The 17,176-nt window shown below is 55.1% G+C and overlaps 1 protein-coding gene across 3 annotated transcripts in view; it reads right to left on the bottom strand.

Moving 5' to 3' along the window:
* EPHB2 (EPH receptor B2) overlaps positions 1-17,176 on the bottom strand; it is a 136,737-nt gene that overhangs the window by 36,200 nt on the left and 83,361 nt on the right. For all 3 annotated transcript variants that reach the window (XM_002919539.4, XM_034646193.1, XM_034646191.1), the window contains exon 6: positions 2,263-2,387. In XM_002919539.4, the coding sequence (XP_002919585.3) occupies positions 2,263-2,387 (125 nt within the window). The remainder of the gene's footprint in view (positions 1-2,262; positions 2,388-17,176) is intronic.

Below are 17,176 nucleotides of genomic sequence, written 5' to 3'. Positions count from 1 at the left end.
CTGACAGAGTAGGGCCATGTCTCACCACACTCGTAACTCAGGCCTGCCCCTCTCTGGCCATTTGTATCTCAGATCCTCCTTCAGAGCCTGGTCCTGTCCACCTTTACACAGTCATCCCAGAAGCATCCCAGAAGGCAGGAGAGCCAGGTGAGGAGAGAGAGCATAGGCCCAAATCCTTGCTCTGTCACTTAGCAGCTGGGTGCTCTTGGACAAGTCGCACAACTTCTCTGTGCCTCAGTTTCCCCTCCCATCCACTGGGGTGAGTGGCACTGCTGTGAGGAGGAACAAGATGATGGAGGCGGTGAGCAGGTGGTGGCCGTGGCTGCTGCAGGTCCTGCCGGTCCTGCCCCCGCGGCAGAGGCCTGGGGATGCCGGGCCGCCGCAGAAAGTAGGGCAGAACTGCCTCCCGGTTCACACCTCCAGCAGCCTCCCCAGCCCCTCCCGTCTCGGTAGGAAATGGGCCGGCGGCAGGACCCGCGCCGGGATTCCTCATTTCCGCTCTCGTCTTCGGGGACAAACACTTTCAGTTCCGTTTAATCATAAAGCTTCTTAATTAGCGTTTTTTTTTTCTTTCTTTGTTGAATTCTGAGTTGCTAAGCTGTCCCCGCCAGAAGGGGTGGAAATGCTGGTTTCTGCAGGGCCTGGGGCTTCCGGGGCCTGGGAACAGCTGGTCTGGCTCAGGCTACAGGACGCCTGGCTCCTTCAAGGCCCTCGAGGGCCCAGCGAGGAGCGGAGCCGCTTCCCTCACATCATCCTCAGCTCAGGCCATCCAACAGCCTTTTGAGCACCTACTGTGTGCCAGGCTGGGGAAACAGCAGACGGTAAGGCAAGGTCTCCACCCTGGAGGAACAGGCCCTGGGAAGGGATCTATTCACTTATTCCTTCAACCAATATTATCAAGTGTTGCTTTGGTGCCGGGCCCAGGATGCTGGGGGGAAGACGGTGAATGGGACAGATGTGGTCCCTGGCCTCTCAGAAGGCACTGCCTAGAGCAAGGGACGAGCAAGGACACAGCGATCACAAACCAGCTGCGTGAGGCTGGATAGGAGTTTGACAGCCTCCCGGGACTCATCAGGATTGGGCTGAGCCGGCATCAACAGAGTGGAAGGGTGGGGCTGGGCCTCACACGGCAGGGCTCCTCCAGCAGGGAGGCTGGAACTGCTTCTCTCTCTCTGCCTCTCAGCCTTGGGGGAGAGGCTTCCTATCCATTTCTAGGCCCCAACCCTCGACCAAAGCACTTCCTGTAGTCATTCACACCTTAGTCTGAATGTGATCCCAATGACACTTTTCCCAGGGGCCCTTGCAGCTTCTGTGCCTCAGGATGCAGGTAAGAAAAGTCTCCAGTCACAAAGAGGGTTTCCCGGACCTCTGATGTCCCGCTGCTGTATCCGCCCCCTGGCTCCTACACTGAGCAGGCCCCACGTTCAAATGTACCGGCCTCACCTGGCCTCACAGGTAGTAGCTCTTACCCACCATGCGACAGGCATGGCAGACGGGAGGAAGGGAAAACACACCCTGCTAGGGCCGGGAGCCATGCTGGGCACCACCCCTGCCTTTTCTCCTTGACCTGCGCAGCCCCCAGTCAAGAGACGCAGTCTCCTTTGGACGTGACACAGGAAGAAACTGAGGCTCACAGAGGTAAGATGCCTGCCCAAGGTCACGCGGCCGGGTCTGGATGGACCTGGGATCTGAACCGACGGGTTCCCATTCCTAGTCCAATGCTCCTCTACAACACCAGTGGCTTCCAGCCCCGGCTCGTTGGGGGGTAACAAGGGTCTGGTTTAAAAGCTCAAAGAAATCGCTCTCTCCCCATACAAATGGCGGCCAGGCAAATGAAAACAAGTGTTTTAGCTGGAATCCGAGCAACACGGGGAGGGAGCTCTATTCGCACCCTGGACAGAAGCTCTCTTGTGCAGTTTTAAATCTCTGCTTCAGATGGGTGAAGCTTTTTGGGAAACCAGTTTTTCAGAACCTCAGGCCCACTGAAGTCAAGAGGAAGGGTCTTGGTGAGGAAAGAGCCATGACTGTTGTCTTTTACTGAGATTGCTGGCCCGGTGCCCCAGACCAACAAAAGCATGACTCAGAGAGGTCAAGGCACCTGCCTGACGTCCCATAGCTGGGGAGGACCGGAGTCAGAACTGAGCCAGGCAGCCTGACTCCAAGGCCAGTGCTCTCTCTGTGTCCAGTCTCACTCGATGGTAGAACCCCTGGCCCCAGGGAGGTGAAGGTGGGGATGGGGAGTGCACCCAGGAGCATGGGTACCTTCTCATAGTACTGCAGCTCATAGTCCAGGATGACACCGTTGGGCTGGTCAGGCTGGGACCACGACAGGGTGATGCTGTCCACGGTGCGGCTCACCTGGTGCATGATGGACACGGCCGATGGAGCTGGAAGAGAGGTCAGAGGTCAGGGGTCAGGGGTCAGGGGTAGCAGGAGAGGGTGCAGCCTCTGGCCCCACTTTAGTGGTGCCCGCAAGGACAGAGTGGAGGATCAGAGAGGGGAATGCTTCTGGCTGAGGCCACACAGCCTGCCTAGGGGGCTGATGGGGGCAAAGGGGCTTGTGGAGGACGTGGGTGCTGCTTTCATGAGGCACCTGCAGATCTCAGACACAGACGATGCTGGGCATCCCTGGGGAGCTCAAGCCACACCGGGCGAGAGATAGATGCCTTGGGCCCTTCTCTGGCCCGGCCCAACGCAGCTGGATGAAGGGTGTTCATTCTCTCTGAGCGTTTACAGCCTACTGGACTGGGGAACTTACAGACCCAAGACAGGATGATGGGGCTCTGGGAGAGGCGAGCAGAGAGGGTGGGAGATTCCCTCGTTCCTTCTGCGAGTGTGTACCAAGTGCCTACTGTGCGCCAGGGATCTAGCACTGAATACAAATGTCCGCCAAAAATAAATTTATAAAAATAAATCCACAGCTCCTATGGAAAACAGTTTGGCAGTTCCTTCAAGAGTTAAGCATAGCTTTACCACAGGACCCAGCATTTGCACTCCTAATTTTATATCCCCAAGAACTGCAAACAGGTCCTCCAACAAACACCTGTACATGACTGTTGAGAGCAGCACGGTTCCCAGTAGCCAAGAGCCAGGAAGCCCCAAGGCGTTCCTCAGCAGACGAACGGACACCCAGATCGTGGTGTGTCACCATAGACTCCTAGCTAGCCATAGAATAAATCACGTACCACATAGGCTACGGCGTCGATGGACTTCAAAAACATGCAAAGGGACGGACACAGAGGTCCCATATTTTATGAGTCCATTTGTATGCAATATTCAGAGTAGGTAAATCCATCCATAGATAGCAAGCAGTTGGTGGCTGCAGGGGCGGAGGGAAGGGAGGAAGGGAGAATGTTCTGGGCCCAGACAGAAGTGGTGGTCGCACAGCACTGTGAAGGCCCTAAATGCCACTGAATCGTACACGTTAAAACGGTTCATCGTATATGAATTCTACCTCAACAAAATCCCTCCCTCCCCTCCCTCTCTCCCCCTAGTGCGGCTAGTGTCGTCATGGAGGTTAAAGGAAGGGGACAGGAAGTCAGGGAAGGCCTGTTTAGTGCTGGGAGGACTCTTGGAAATAATTTAGTCCCGTCCCTTCGTTCTGTTGATGTGGAAGCTGAGGTCCAGGGAGGAGTTGCGAGCTGCCCAAGATCGCACGGTGCGTTCATGACACACAGCCTTCTTCTGGATTCCTTATTTCCTGTTTCACCCGGGCCTGTGTTTCTCGCCTCCTTCTCGGGTGGAACGAACCTGTGCAAAGCACCTACTGTGCGTCACCCGCAGCCCGGGGCCCTTCACACCTGTTCCCTGAGCTGATCGTTGGTGAGGGGACAGTATCGGGCCCACTGACAGGCGAAGACGCCAAAGCTCAGAGGGGCAAGGGGCTTCTTGGGATCACACAGCCCTTGTGTCCTTGGTAGGGGAGTTGGGATTTGAACCCAGGTCTGCTGGGGCAGGGCTCGGCCCATGAGTTGGATGGGGGCAGGGGTGGACTCCTGACATGGTGTGACCGGAGTGGGTGTGACACGGTGTGACTGGAGTGGGCCTCCTTGCCTCTCTGGGCCCGAGGTTTTCATGGTCTCAGGAGCGGCTGAGGGCTCACCTCCTGCAGTCGCTCTTGGTTCCTGGGCCAGTCTGTGACAAGCAGACTCGGCCCACACAGGCTGTCTGAAGGTTGCGACGGACCCTTTTCCTCCTCATGCACATCTTGCTTCCCGGGTGCTTTGTACGGATGTGAGTATGGAACGGGGGCTGGTAGGAGCCCATGGGGCCTTAAAGCCTGGCAATGACTCACCTGTCCCCTGCTGTTTCTGTCCCTTCAGCCCCAGGGTGGAGGGAACGTTGTGTTGCTTAGAAGACCCAGGCTCTGCTCCCTGGCCTGCTGCTCACTGACTGTGTGACCTTGGGCAAGCTGTCCCCCACCCCTGGACCTGGCTTCTTCCTCTGCACCACGGGCAGGCTGCACGATCCCCGAGGTCCTGCAGCTCGAATGCTCCCTGCCTGTCCTTCCTGGGCAGGCCTCGGCCTGGAGGTGGATCAGCCCAGAGGCCAGCAGGAGCCTAGCAGGTCCGGCTTCCCTCTAGCACCCTGAGTACCTGTGGGAAATTGGCCCAAGACCCCCCAGACAGGGCGGCAGCACAGCAAGAAGGACTTGGACCTTGGTCCCGGTGTCCCTGACAAGCCTCAGTTTCTTCTGCACCCGAGGGAGTGCTGTCTGTCCTGCCTCTTGGGAGGATCAGGGCCCTGCTCCCTGCAGTTTCCTCCTCAAACAGGGAGACTCTGTCTTCCTTACTGCCTCCCAGAGAATCAAGAGACCCCAATGTGAGCAAAGGGGCCCCGCTAACCATTGTTTATTGAGCACCTATGATGTGCTGGGCACAGTGCTATGCCCTGGACACGCACTAAAACATTTAATCCCCACCACAGCCTCGAAAGCAGACGTCCTTCAGCCCATTTTGCAGATGGGGAAGCTGAGAATGGAGTAAGTGTCTTGCCTGAGGCTCTACAGACAGTAAGTGGCAGCACAAAGCAACACATTCTCACCAGATGCTCGGGGATGGGAGGTGACGTTTCTCGGGCTCCATGAAGTCACTCGAAGGACTTCCAGGGCTGTGTATACATGTATCATAGTAACAATGATAAACACTGACTGAGCCCTTACTCTGTGCCCAGCACTCTTCTAGGCTCTTTACGCCTACTAACAGAGGTGTGACAGAGAATTCGCACAATTGCCCCTTAGCTGGGGGCTACTAACATCCCCAGTTTATAGATGGGGAAACTGAGGCTTGGGGCTGTTGAGTAACCTGCTCAAGGGTCATGCAGCAGGCAGTGCTGGGCCAGACTCAGGCTCCTCACTAGCCCAGCACCCGGCTCCAGGGAGATGCTCCCCGGAGACTAGTGAGGTTAACTACTAGAGCCCAGGGGAGGGGCAGTCAGAGTGCCCGAGTGTTGACTCAGTTTCCTCATCTGTGAAATGAGCCTGAGGGTAACATGCCCTGAGAGCTGTTGGGGGAGCAGATGTGTGAAATCGTGGCCATTGCTAAGTGCGGCTTCTGGCAGGTGGTCAGTGCAGGGAACGTTCGCCTGTGTCCGTGGGTACTTGCCATGGCGCAACGAGCAGCGGACCCGTGTCACCTCATTCGGTCCTCTCAACAACAACGTGGGGGGGGGGTTAATAGCCACAATTTGCAGAGGAGGAGACTGAGGTCAGAGAAGCATGGTGACTTCCCCAAGGCCACACAGCTAGTGAGGCACTGAGCTGGGCCTGGAGCCGGGTTCTCCTGCCCCAGCTATGCTCCCTGCTGGCCCTCAGCGCAGTCCCTGCCACGGTCCCCTCATTCTCTGACCCCGTCTCCAGCCCAGACCTGTCTCTCCCTCCGGAGCTGAGCACTCTGTTCTGGACTGCCGGAGGCCCTGGCTCCTCTGTGAGGCCGGGCCGTCCACCCTCCGCTCCCGCCTGCTGTGGTCTGCTTCCACGGGCAGAGTGTGTCACTGCGTGTCTGTCATATCTGTGAGCCTCTGACACACGCTGCACGCAGAAGCATGGGTGAGCCGTCCTGCCATCAAGCCGCAATGACGGGACCTCAGTCAGCTGGTGCTTTCTGAGGGGAACTGCACCCTCGGGTGAGAAGATCTCAACCCGGCCCCAGAAAGGCAGTCCAGCTTAGCGGTCGGGAGCCCGAGGTTGGAAGCAGACTTGCAGGCAAATCTGCTCCCCACTCCCCAGTGCTGTGGCCTTCAGAGAGTTCTCTCAACCTCTCTGAGCCTCCTGTCCCCCCCGACCAATGTGGACCCTCCCCTGGCAAGGATGTCATGAGCACGAAAGGCGAAATGCACATATAGGCTTGACCACAGTGCCTGGCACTCTCAGGAGGGAGGTCTTGTTAAAAACATGTCAAGGGGCGCCTGGCAGGCTCAGTCGGTGGGGTACACGACTCTTGATCTCGGGGTTGTGTGTTTGAGTCCCACATGGAGCGCAGAATTTCCTTAGAAAAAGACAACATCAGAACATTTCAAGGGGAAGGGCGGGGGGGGCGCCTGGGGGGACTCAGTCGGCTGAGCATCCAACTCTCGGTTTCAGCTCAGGTCGTGATCTCAGGGTTGTGGGATTGAGCCCCGCACTGGGTTCCGTGCTCAGCGGGGAGTCCGCTTGAGTCTCTCCCTCTCCCTCTGCCCCTCCCCCACTCTCACTTGCTCTCTCTAAAATAAATAAATCAATCTTAAAAAAAAAAAAAAGAATATTTCAAGAGTGTAGAATGGTGCCAGGGGCTGTGGGCTGGGGGAAAGGAGGAGATGCTGGTCCCAGGGTACAAGCTTCCAGCTGTAAGAAGAGTAAGTTCTGGGAGTTAATGTACAGCACGGTGACTGTAAGAAACAATACCATATTGTATAACTGTACGTTGTTAAGAGAGTAGATCTTAAATGTTATAACCACACACCAAAAAATGGTAATTATGTGAGAGGATGGAGGTGTGAACTACCTTCTGTGGTAATAATTTTGCAATATATACATGTATCAAGACATCACATCGTATACTAAACTTTCATGTTGTAAGTCGGTAATGTCTCAATAAAGCATTTCAATTCACGGAGTTGCTATAAGGCCAGCATGATGCTGGGTTCTGGGATTCAAGAGAGGAACCTCTCAGGTCTCTGCCTCCCAGGGGCTCGGAGTCCAACAGGAGAAAGCATATTTGTTTCACACAGTGATTCCCTGCTCCAGGTTGGAGCTCCTGGGTCCAAGCCCCTGGATCAGGACTCGGCCAAGGCGATCCAGGCCTGAGAAGGGGCAACGCTGTTCCCTTCACTTCTCTCCCCCTGATTTCACCACCCAACAGTGAAGAAAAGTGGCAGCATGTGTCCCTAAAGACTAGTGGACTTTTCAGACTTGAGGGGGCATAAGGAGATGACCAGGAGACTTTGTGAAAACTCACTTTGCTGGGCACTCCCCCGCCTCTCCCCAAGATTCTGATTCAGCGGGTCTGGGATAGGGCCTGAGGATCTGCGTTCTAACAAGCTCCCGGTTGACGCTGATGTTGCTGGCGTGTGGACCACACTTCAAGGAGTAGTGGATTCAGAACCAGAGAAGGAAGGTGACTTGTCCAAGGTCACACAGCAGGCAGGGGCCAGCTCTTACAGCCTACACCAGCTGAATCTTGGTCGAGTACATTTTCCACCCACCACACTGCTCCTCACAGCCTGGCTTCTGCAAAGACTGGCCCTCTCATCTGCCCAGGCTCAACTTCTGGAGCCTGTGGGCATGGAGCGTTTTGAAGCAGGGAGATGAGAAGTGGGTGGGGAGGTGCAGGGCTGAGGCTGCCCAGGAGCCTGCCTTGTCCTGAAGGCACTGGGGAGCCACAGAAGGACTGCAGTAGGCAACCTGTTCCTCAAATAGAAAACTTGTCATCTTGACAACACCTCTATGCCCCATGATGCCCAGTGGAAAAACAAAAGGAAGGCCAACACCTAATACCTGTTCCCTCTGTGCCAGGCGCTCTTCCAGATGCTTTACGTAGTGAACTCCTTTGACACTCAAATGGACCCTGTGAGGCAGGTATTATTATGATTATACCCATTTTATAGATGAGGAAATGGAGGCACTGAGGTATGAAGTAACTTGACCACAGTCCCACAGTGGGCAGGCAGCAGAGCTGGGATTTGAACCCCGGCCCGCTCAAGTCCAACACATCCTTCCCTTCGCTGGCTGTGGCTGATACAGGCTGAGCAGGGAGGTCTGGAAACCACTGGACATCAGAGGGCCTCTGAGGACACCCTGGTCCGGCTCCCATCCCGTTGTTGCGAAGCGCACTCCGCCCGGCTCCCGCGGACTCATCGCCCACCACCACCCGGCCCGCCTCGGCTCCGGGAGCTCAGCTGTTGGTGGGGGCAGGTCCCACACAGCCATGGGGGTCTGGGCTTGGTGGGCTTAGCTGGCAGGCTTGGGTTACAGGCAGCTAACCCGGGCTCTGATCCCATAAGCCCCGTAACCTTGGGCGTGGCAAGGAGGAGGCATTTGCTGGGAAGATGATCAAGGAGGGCCAGTGGGGGCCAAGCAGGGCTGGCCTTTCTCCTGGAATCCGGGGGGATTAATGGGGGAGAAAAGGGAACAGCTGGACGTTCTCCCATCCCTCCTGCCGTCCACCGCCCACCCTGGGGTATCAGGTTTCCCTGTAAGTTGGTCTTCAGGGAATTCTGGTATTTTCAATTACCAGCCGGGCACGCCGGCAGGGTGCTGGGGTCAGTGGTGCCCCGTGACCCCTGCAAGGAGATGGAGCCCCAGGGAGCAAGCACAAAAGAGGCTTGTGGCCGAGAGGGGAAGGGGGAGGCCGGCCAGGCAGGGCCTGTTTGGCTGGAGCAGGTGGTCAGGGGCCCTGCTGCCCCCAGCGAGCCCTGGGGGAGTGTCCAGTCCCTTCATTAGCTGAGACTTGGGGAAGTAGCCTTCCACATGTGCCTCCGTTTCCCCTTCTGGGCATGAGGGGGTTGCATGAGGAGGTCTCTCAGGGCCTTCTGGGACTAGGAGCCATTGACAGGCAGGAAGACAGGAGGCCCGTGACCCTGGCTACCTCTGGAGGGTGTGGGTTTGGACTTTGCTCAGCTTCGTCTCCACAGCCCTGAGCTCTGAGGCAGGAAGGAGACCCCCGAGAGTACTTGGCCTTTACCCTCACTGGTCAGAAGACCCCAGGAGCTTAGAGGAGTAGGGAGAAGTCGCTGGGCATTGGCAGTGTGAGACCCCCACCCCAAGCCCCCGTCTCAGATCCCGCTGCCTCTGTGACATCTTCACTGCTGTGCACAGCCCGCTGTGACTTCCCACGGTCCCCTGAATAATGCACAGAGGCTCCACGTGGCCTCTGGGCCCACCTGCCCGGCACCTGCCACCACCTCTGAGCATACGCCCCTCTACTCCCCAGTGCCGTCCACCCTGGCCACCTTTCTGTTCCCAATCACACCAAGGCCAACATTCTTTGCTCAGGGCCTTGGCCCTGCGGTGTTTCTGCCTGGACGTCCCTTCCCCCAGATCTCCATGGCCTCCTCAGAGAGCCCTCCCTGACCACCCACCCCTTGCTGTCACGGGCCATCCCACAGCAGCTTTCTTTCCTTTGCAGTGTTAACAGGGACTTCGTCTCTCTTGTTCAATCCCTTACCCCTAGCGACTGGGACAGTGTGACAGTGTGTGGCTCAGAGTAAGCACTTATCCATATTACTGGAAGAAGGAAGGAGAGAAAGAAGGGCAGGCTTTCTCCTTTTCTAGCACCTTTGGGAACCTGGCTGACTCACTGACCTTGGGGGCTGGAACCTGGAGCAGGGGTTCAGGCAGGAGCCAGGGGAAGGCAGTGCAGTTTGTATGATGGGCACTAAACATTGGCTCTCCCTCAGACTCCAAGCCCACCTGTGATGTGACCTGCTGCAGTGGCCTGGAGCCTCTCGCCGACTAGCCGGTCTACAACAGCACAACAGTCTGTTACAACTGCGTTTGCATTTTCCAGCATCTAGATAGCAGGAGCACGTTCCCCGTGACAAGACTCCTGGAATTTCTGGTTGATAACGGGATCGCTGTTTTGACTGTAGCAATTCAGTAAACTCCTGACGATCCAACTGCAATTCTGGGTGACCTGATCATAGCTGTCACAACAGTTTCCACAAATAAAACGCTTCCAGAAAATGGGCCTTGTTTCTTTCTGGTTGGACCAAACATTTGTGCTGTGGGTAGAAAAAAGGAAAAGCCGAGAACTGGTGTCAAGGTGCACTTTGCTATGAAGAAAAGGAGTCCTGTGGCCAAGAAAGGTAGAGAAACACAGAGTTCTAGACCCTTGCTTGTGAGACCCACATTGTGCACTCCTTTGTTCAAGGCTCTGAAAAGTCCTGCAGGGGAGAGACCCAGTTAACCTGGTAGTTGAGGTCTCCTTTGGCTTCAGAACCCCTTTTTCACATAATAGTTCTTAATGTCTTTTGGAAGTAGCAATGTGTGGAACATATTTTTTTGGGGAAAAAAAACCCCAAAACAACAAAAATCAGGTCTAGGAGATATTGTCTCTTTCCTTGAACCTGAGAAAAGCTCCTGTCTGGAGTGGCTGTTCATCGGCTCATTCACTCTTCCCTTGATTCGGCTTAGATTTAACAGCACCTTCTGGCTGCAGCACAATCAGACGGAGTGAGGTTAATCATGTCTGTTTCACAGATGAGGAAAGACAGAGTCAGGTAAAGTCTCCTGCCTGAGGTTCCTCAGCTCAGGGGAGGAATTGGGACCCGGGCCTGCCTGAGTCTATAGCCGGGGTTGATTTGTTCTCCCTGGTTATTTGGCCTGAGTCATGTGCACGATCGGAGCAGGCTAAGGCCAGGCCCTGGGCTTGGTACTATGGTTACATCCAGTGGCCTGCCTGCCCATGGGATGCTGGACAGCCTGGATCTTACCTGTGGCTGCTGGATGCGACCCAGTCCTACCCCAGCACCAGGACGAGCAAGGTGGTAAGAGCCTGAGCTTCAAATCAGGTAGCCCGGGCAGCATATCTCGCCCCTCAGTGTCTCAGTTTCTCCTCTATAGAATGGGGACAAGGGCACGGGTGTTGGGAGGTTAAATGAAACCTGCATGTCAAGTGCTTAGCATAGGTATAGGTCCAGTCGGGGGCCAGGGGACATCTACCATATGGAGCTGTCTGGGGTGCTCAGAATCTTCTGAATCTTTTTTTTTTTAATTTTATTTATTTATTTTAGGTAATCTCTACACCCAGTGTGGGGCTCGAACTGATGGCCCTGAGATCAAGAGTCGTACACTCTCTGAGCCGGCCGGGCATCCCTCGGCTGCTCAGACCTGTAAACAGCTGAGTGGTGGTGATGGTGGTGGTGGAAGGGAGAAGACACAGCATTCAGGGTTCAGACCCCAGCTTTCTAATGCCCTGGCAGCTGTGTGACCTCAGGCAAGTTACTTTCCTTCCTGAGCCCAGTTTTCTCACTGTGAAATGGGATGTGGCAGACACGACTTACTACCTGCTCAAACATCCATTCTTTCTTTCTCAAATTAACAAAATCTTGGTTCTTAGCTAGGCACATTATGCCCAAATAAAAGACTACATTTCCCCAAACTCTCCTGTAGCTACAAGTGGCCATGTGACAATAGCATTGCCAACGAGAGATAAAGCTAATGTAATAGGTGGGACTACTGAAGTCTCTCTTAAAGGGAAGGGCCTTCTCACTCCCCTTCCATCCTGCTGCCCGGGACATGGATGTGATAGCTGGAGCTCTCGGAGCCATTTTGGCCCATAAAGACAAGAAGCTGTGTATCAGGGAGCCTGGATCCCTGATGATTCCACAGAGTTGCCCGAACTCCCATCTTCTGACATCTTTTACATATAAGAAAAATTAACTTCCGTTTTGTCTAAGCCACTATGGTAGACTGGTTGTATTATTAATCACCTCCTCGTAGCTGCATTCTTTGCCCTATAACCTGTGCCATCCTGCCCCCTCTGCTCTGGGCTTAGCCACGTGACTTGCTCTGGTCAATGGGTTATTAGCAAACACGATCTAAGCAGAAGCTTGACAAGCCCTTGCATGTGTCTGCCGGCTGTCTTGGTTCCCTGCGATTCCCACAAGAACGTGCCCAGGCTGACCCGCTGAAGAAGAGACACGCAGAACAGAGTGGTTGCCCTAGTGGTCCCAGCCAGGACCATCCTGACCATCTGATAGCAGCCAACCCCAAACATGCAATAAAGCCCTGAAACTATCCAAAGATCTGCCGAGTGACCCAGAGTAGATGGGAGTGCAAACCCATGAATGCACCCCCCCCCAGGACCTGCCTGGCCGACCTGGAGACCCATGTGCTAGAAAAATGCTTCTCGCTTTTATGCTGTTGGTGTTGTGGTTGATTGTCACACAGCCCTACTGTGGAAGCAGCTCTCTGGTATTTTCTTCCTGTTCTTTGCAGCCAAGCTAAATCTTAACTGATACTCTAGGCCGGCAGTGCCTTCCCTGCAGAAAGCTGGGGGGATCAAAGAGGCCGACACGTGTGGAGGGCTTGGCCTGGGGAGGAAAGTGCCCTCTCCCTCTCCCTTCATTTCTCTAGGCCTGGGTCTCACTGGGGGCTCTCTTGGCCTATCTCCTTCTGATCCTCTTGGCCCGCAGGGAGAGAAGTAGGTGAGCACATGCTCATGCCAGTTCTAGAGACCAAGCCACTGTATGCCTGAGCCCCAGGAGGGCGGGAGGATCAGAGGAGAACACGCTGGCAGAGGGGCTTTGGAAAGTTGAAAGTCTTTCCGTGAGAAAGCCATGCGAGTGGAGTCATGGCCGGGGGCCGTGACACCTGGCCAGGGTGTTGGAGCCTGGCTCTGCCACGACCTGCTGTGTCATCTTGGACAGCCACTTATGAACCTCTCTGGGCCTCAGTTTACCTCTCTATAAAAAAAGAGGTTTGCACCCCAGGGCCCCTGACAGTGCTGATGTGCTTTAATTTGGCTCCTGTTACCTTCAGCAAGAAGCAGAATAATGACCCCAAAGACGTCCACATCCTGATCCCAGAATCTGTGAATATGTTACCTTACACGGCAAAAGGGCTTTGCAGATATGATTAAGGTTATGGTCCTCGAGATGGGGAGATTATCCTGGATTATCCAGGTAGACCCAATGTAATCTATTGAGTCCTTAAAGGAAGAGACACTTTCCCAGCGGAGAGTCAGAGAACCAGAGGGCAGGAGTGTGAAGAGGGCTTGAAGCCCCGTTGCACTTCTGAGACACAGGGGCCACGAGAAGAACTGCAAAGAGGGCCCTATGGGCGAAGGGCGGCTCCCAGTCGGCAAGGACAGGGACATCTCACTCTTACCATTCCACGGCACTGAGTTCTGCCGACACCTGAACGAGCAAGGAAATGGATCCTCCCTTAGCAGCGTCAGAAGGGAACGCCACCCTGCCAACAGCTTGATTTGGGCCCGCTGAGATCCAGACGGGTCTTCTGCCCTACAGAGCCAGGAGACGTGAACCGTGGCTCGTTCTAAGCGGCTAAGTTTGTGGCATTTTGTTACAGCAGCAAGAGGAAACAAAGACCCCTTCTGATTTCGTTTGAAGCCTAGTTGCACATCTCATCCACCGACTACGTGCTGGGTGTTCTGTCTACATGACCGCTAATCCAGCCACCATCCTGCAAAGCCGGAGTGATAGACCGACGCCCATTCTGCAGGTGAGGACCCCGAGGCTGGGAGGAGCGAAGCCGCCCATGCAGCCCAGTCCCACAGCTAAGACAGGGCTGTGCTGGATGAGGGCTGAGCCCAGCAATGATGACGCCTTTTTGCCCACATGACCCACTAGGACGTGACAACAGGGAAACTTCCTAACTAGTCAATTTCCTGTTCAGTGCAGGTGATGCCAAACACTGCCTTCACCAGGGGCTGTTGTACACGCGGGCCCCTGCTCTGCAGAAGGCCGGGGTCCGGCCAGCACTGCGGCCCCAGTACGCGGTGCTCTAACCCTCCAGGCTCTGCCACTGCCTGCCTGGTGACTGGGGACAGTCACTTCACCCTCAGTGCTGTACCTTCCTTACCTGTGAACAGGATAATAATAGGACCCACCTCCCAGCGTTGTTGTGAAGACTCATGGTCAAGGACTCGGGACTGTGTCTGGCATGTAGTGAACACCTGACACATGGGAGCCATGATTAGGATGAGGGGGAATACAGAATGGCTTTCAGGCTACTTGCATGTACCAGGCAGCCTGGGAGGCACCTTGAGACATGAGCTCAAACCCTCCCAGCAGTCCTGCGAGGAGGGGTGGTGCCGCTCATGGGGAGATGCGTTCAGACGTGGGCTAAGTGACTTGTCTAAGGCTGTGTGCCAGGGAGCAGCCAGGCTTGAGTCAAAGCCAGGTTTGTTTGCCAGATTCCCAAACCCAGACCCTCCCCACCCCTGCTGGAACTGGGCAGCGGTGCGGCTGCCCGGAGTCTGCTCAGGGTGAGACCATGTCCGGCGTAGCCCTGGAGGGCGGCCAAGAGGACTGCACGCAGCCCTGAGGACGAGCCCCACGTCACTGAAATGCCGCACGCGCCCCTGGTCTGCACGGCTGTCTCTCTGCCTTGTGATTACGATCTCAGCTTCAATGTCACCTCCTGAGAGAGGCTCTCTTCCGATGCCCGCCCTGAGGCTCGCCCTCCTCCCTCCCATTCCCATGTCGTCTTGTTTGTTTGTGTCCAGGACCAGAGATGCTGGACTGCAGACTGAATCCCGGGTCCGCCCCTCCCTTCCCAGTTGAGTGAGGCCGGGCGCGTGCTGGACCTCTCCCCACGCCTGTTTCTTCCTTCTTCAAGTGGGGATGTGCAGCCCAGCCTGGCCTCCTTTCTCCAGAGGCCCCTGAGAGGATGCACGAATATGGGGCAGAAAGGCGTTCTGGAATGGTGGAGTGTGGTTCGGAGGTGGTATGACGGCTTTATGAAGTCAGAAGACAGCTCTGGCCCCGGTGAATGCCAAGGGAGCGTGAGCAAGGCCCAGTCACTTGCCCAAAAGGAATACTTTCTCCTTTTAAGGCAACGAGCTAGATATTTATACATTGAATTTTAGGGTCTGATTAAAACCGACCACTGAATACATTTGTCTGGAAATCAAGTCCCCAGCCTTGCTTTCCAGCCTATCGTACTTCTCTACACCCCACCTCACTCCATGCTTCTCTGAGCCCTTCTGCAAATGTTCACTGAGCATTCGCTGTGGTGCGCCCCTGGCCAGGTGCCGGGAAAACCGTGGTAAGTAAGGAAAAGCAGACCCATTGTGTACCACCACATGCCGATGGCGGGGGAGATAGACAGGAACGACAGGATCAAAGACATGAGGCTAAAATCTCAACCAGGGAGGCTGGAGGGCCAAGGTGCTGGGGGTGTGTGACCAAGTGAGGAAGGTCAATAATGATGAGCTAAGGTCTGAAAGAAGGGTGAGGAGAAAAGCAATCCAGGCAGAGGGACCATGTGTGCAGGCACTTTGTGCTTGGGGGGAACAGAAAGAACTCTCCCTTCAGCCTGCCTCCTGCACTTCCCTCTGCCGGGACACCTTCCTCCCTGCACGATTCCATCTCTGCTTCTTCCAAGTGTCTCCGTTCTCCAAAGCCAAGCTCAAATGCCTCTTCTTCCAGGAAGCCTTCCATGATTTGCCCTCCCACCATTCCCCAGGAGGAAATGAGGTCTCCTGCTTGTGATCTCTTTCCCCTCCCCTATACTTCCTTGGGCCCTCATTCATGCCATCTTGTACGGAGATGCTGTGTCCATGTCTCATCTTCCCAACCAGGGCATAAATTGTCAAGGGCAGGAACCGTGTCTTCTCCAGGGTAGACTTGCAGTCCCATAGTTCTGGGTTTAAATCCTAGTTGAGGCCACTTAGTTGTGGCTCCACCTCTCTGGGCCTCTGTTTCCTCACCTGGCAAAGGGGGATAAGGTGGTGAGGGCGTGGTGTGGCTGCATGGTCCCTAGCTGGGCTCTGACCATCTGTGAAAGAGTCAGCTTGTCAAGGGGCTTGAAACAAAGAGGAGGGGGAAAGGGTATTTATGATCCAGAAAGCCTCAGGGCTTTGAGGGCATACAGGGGCTTAGACCTGAGTTTCCCAACTCTGTCCGATGGTAAGAAACACTTGAGCCACTTGTTAAACATGCAGATTCCCAGGGCCCACTCCTGGAATTCTGATTCCACAGGTCTGGGTGGGGTCCAGGAACCTATATTCTGGAGAAGCTCTCATATCGTTCTGATGCACAATGTGGTGGAAAAATTGAGACCCCGAGGGAGGCAGTGATTTCCACGAGTGTGATGGGTTGGATTGGTTTTCTCAGTTTTGCCTCTTGGAATGGGATTATGTACCCATACCCCTTGCCAAGTCACTCTGCAGGGTTCATTTGCTGTGGGTGACTATGCCACAGGCAGAGGAGAGACATGTGTTTGCATGGCATGCATTGGCACAGCCGCTTGTGCTCCCAGCATTCACCATGGCAGAAACAAGCCTGGGTGGCGGCTGGTCCAAGGGGAATGGGAGACATATGGGACAGACTGAATCCAACCCACATTCTGGAGTCCTGCCCAGCCCAGAGAGCCCTGCTGCAGATTAGCTAAACCCTTGCTGCCCCACAGACGAGTGAGTGAGAAAATAAATATTTGTTGTTGTAAACTACTAAGGTTTGGGGTGGGTTTTGTTATGCAGCATTATCATAGCAATCGCTGACTGATACACCAAGGTCACAGCAAATGAATGGCAAAGCTGGGATTCAAACTTGGGGCTGAATCCAGTGTTTGTTGGTCACTGCTTCTGTCTTTCAATCCTGAGGGCTCCCCCTCTGCACCTTCCTTTCTGGAAGCCTCTCACTTCCACTCCGTCCCATCTCTATTCTCTGGAAACATCCAGCTCCAGACACGAAGGGTCTGGCTCAAGGAGCCCAGACTCTACCCCTTGCTGCTAACAGGCTGAGGCTAATAGGCTGAGTAGACATTTCCACCCCCAGGGCTCCTGCATGGGTGCAGAGAAGGTCCCTAGAGCCAGGGAAAGAACTCCCACTCCTCCACCCCTGGAGCCTGGGGGGAAGTAGGGAGCCTGGGCTTCCCTACCTCAGGGCCTTGGCAAGCTGGAGAGCCTCACAGCTGAGGCTTCGTAATCGGTTAGGTGTCTTTGCCAACAGCTGTTGGCTCTTGAGGGTTCTCTCGGATTGCCTACCTTGGGTCAACTCCCTCCAGACCCCA

Source organism: Ailuropoda melanoleuca, chromosome 2, assembly GCF_002007445.2.
Source record: "Ailuropoda melanoleuca isolate Jingjing chromosome 2, ASM200744v2, whole genome shotgun sequence".
Classification (NCBI taxonomy): Eukaryota; Metazoa; Chordata; class Mammalia; order Carnivora; family Ursidae; genus Ailuropoda; species Ailuropoda melanoleuca.
This window is presented reverse-complemented; position numbering and strand designations above follow the sequence as displayed.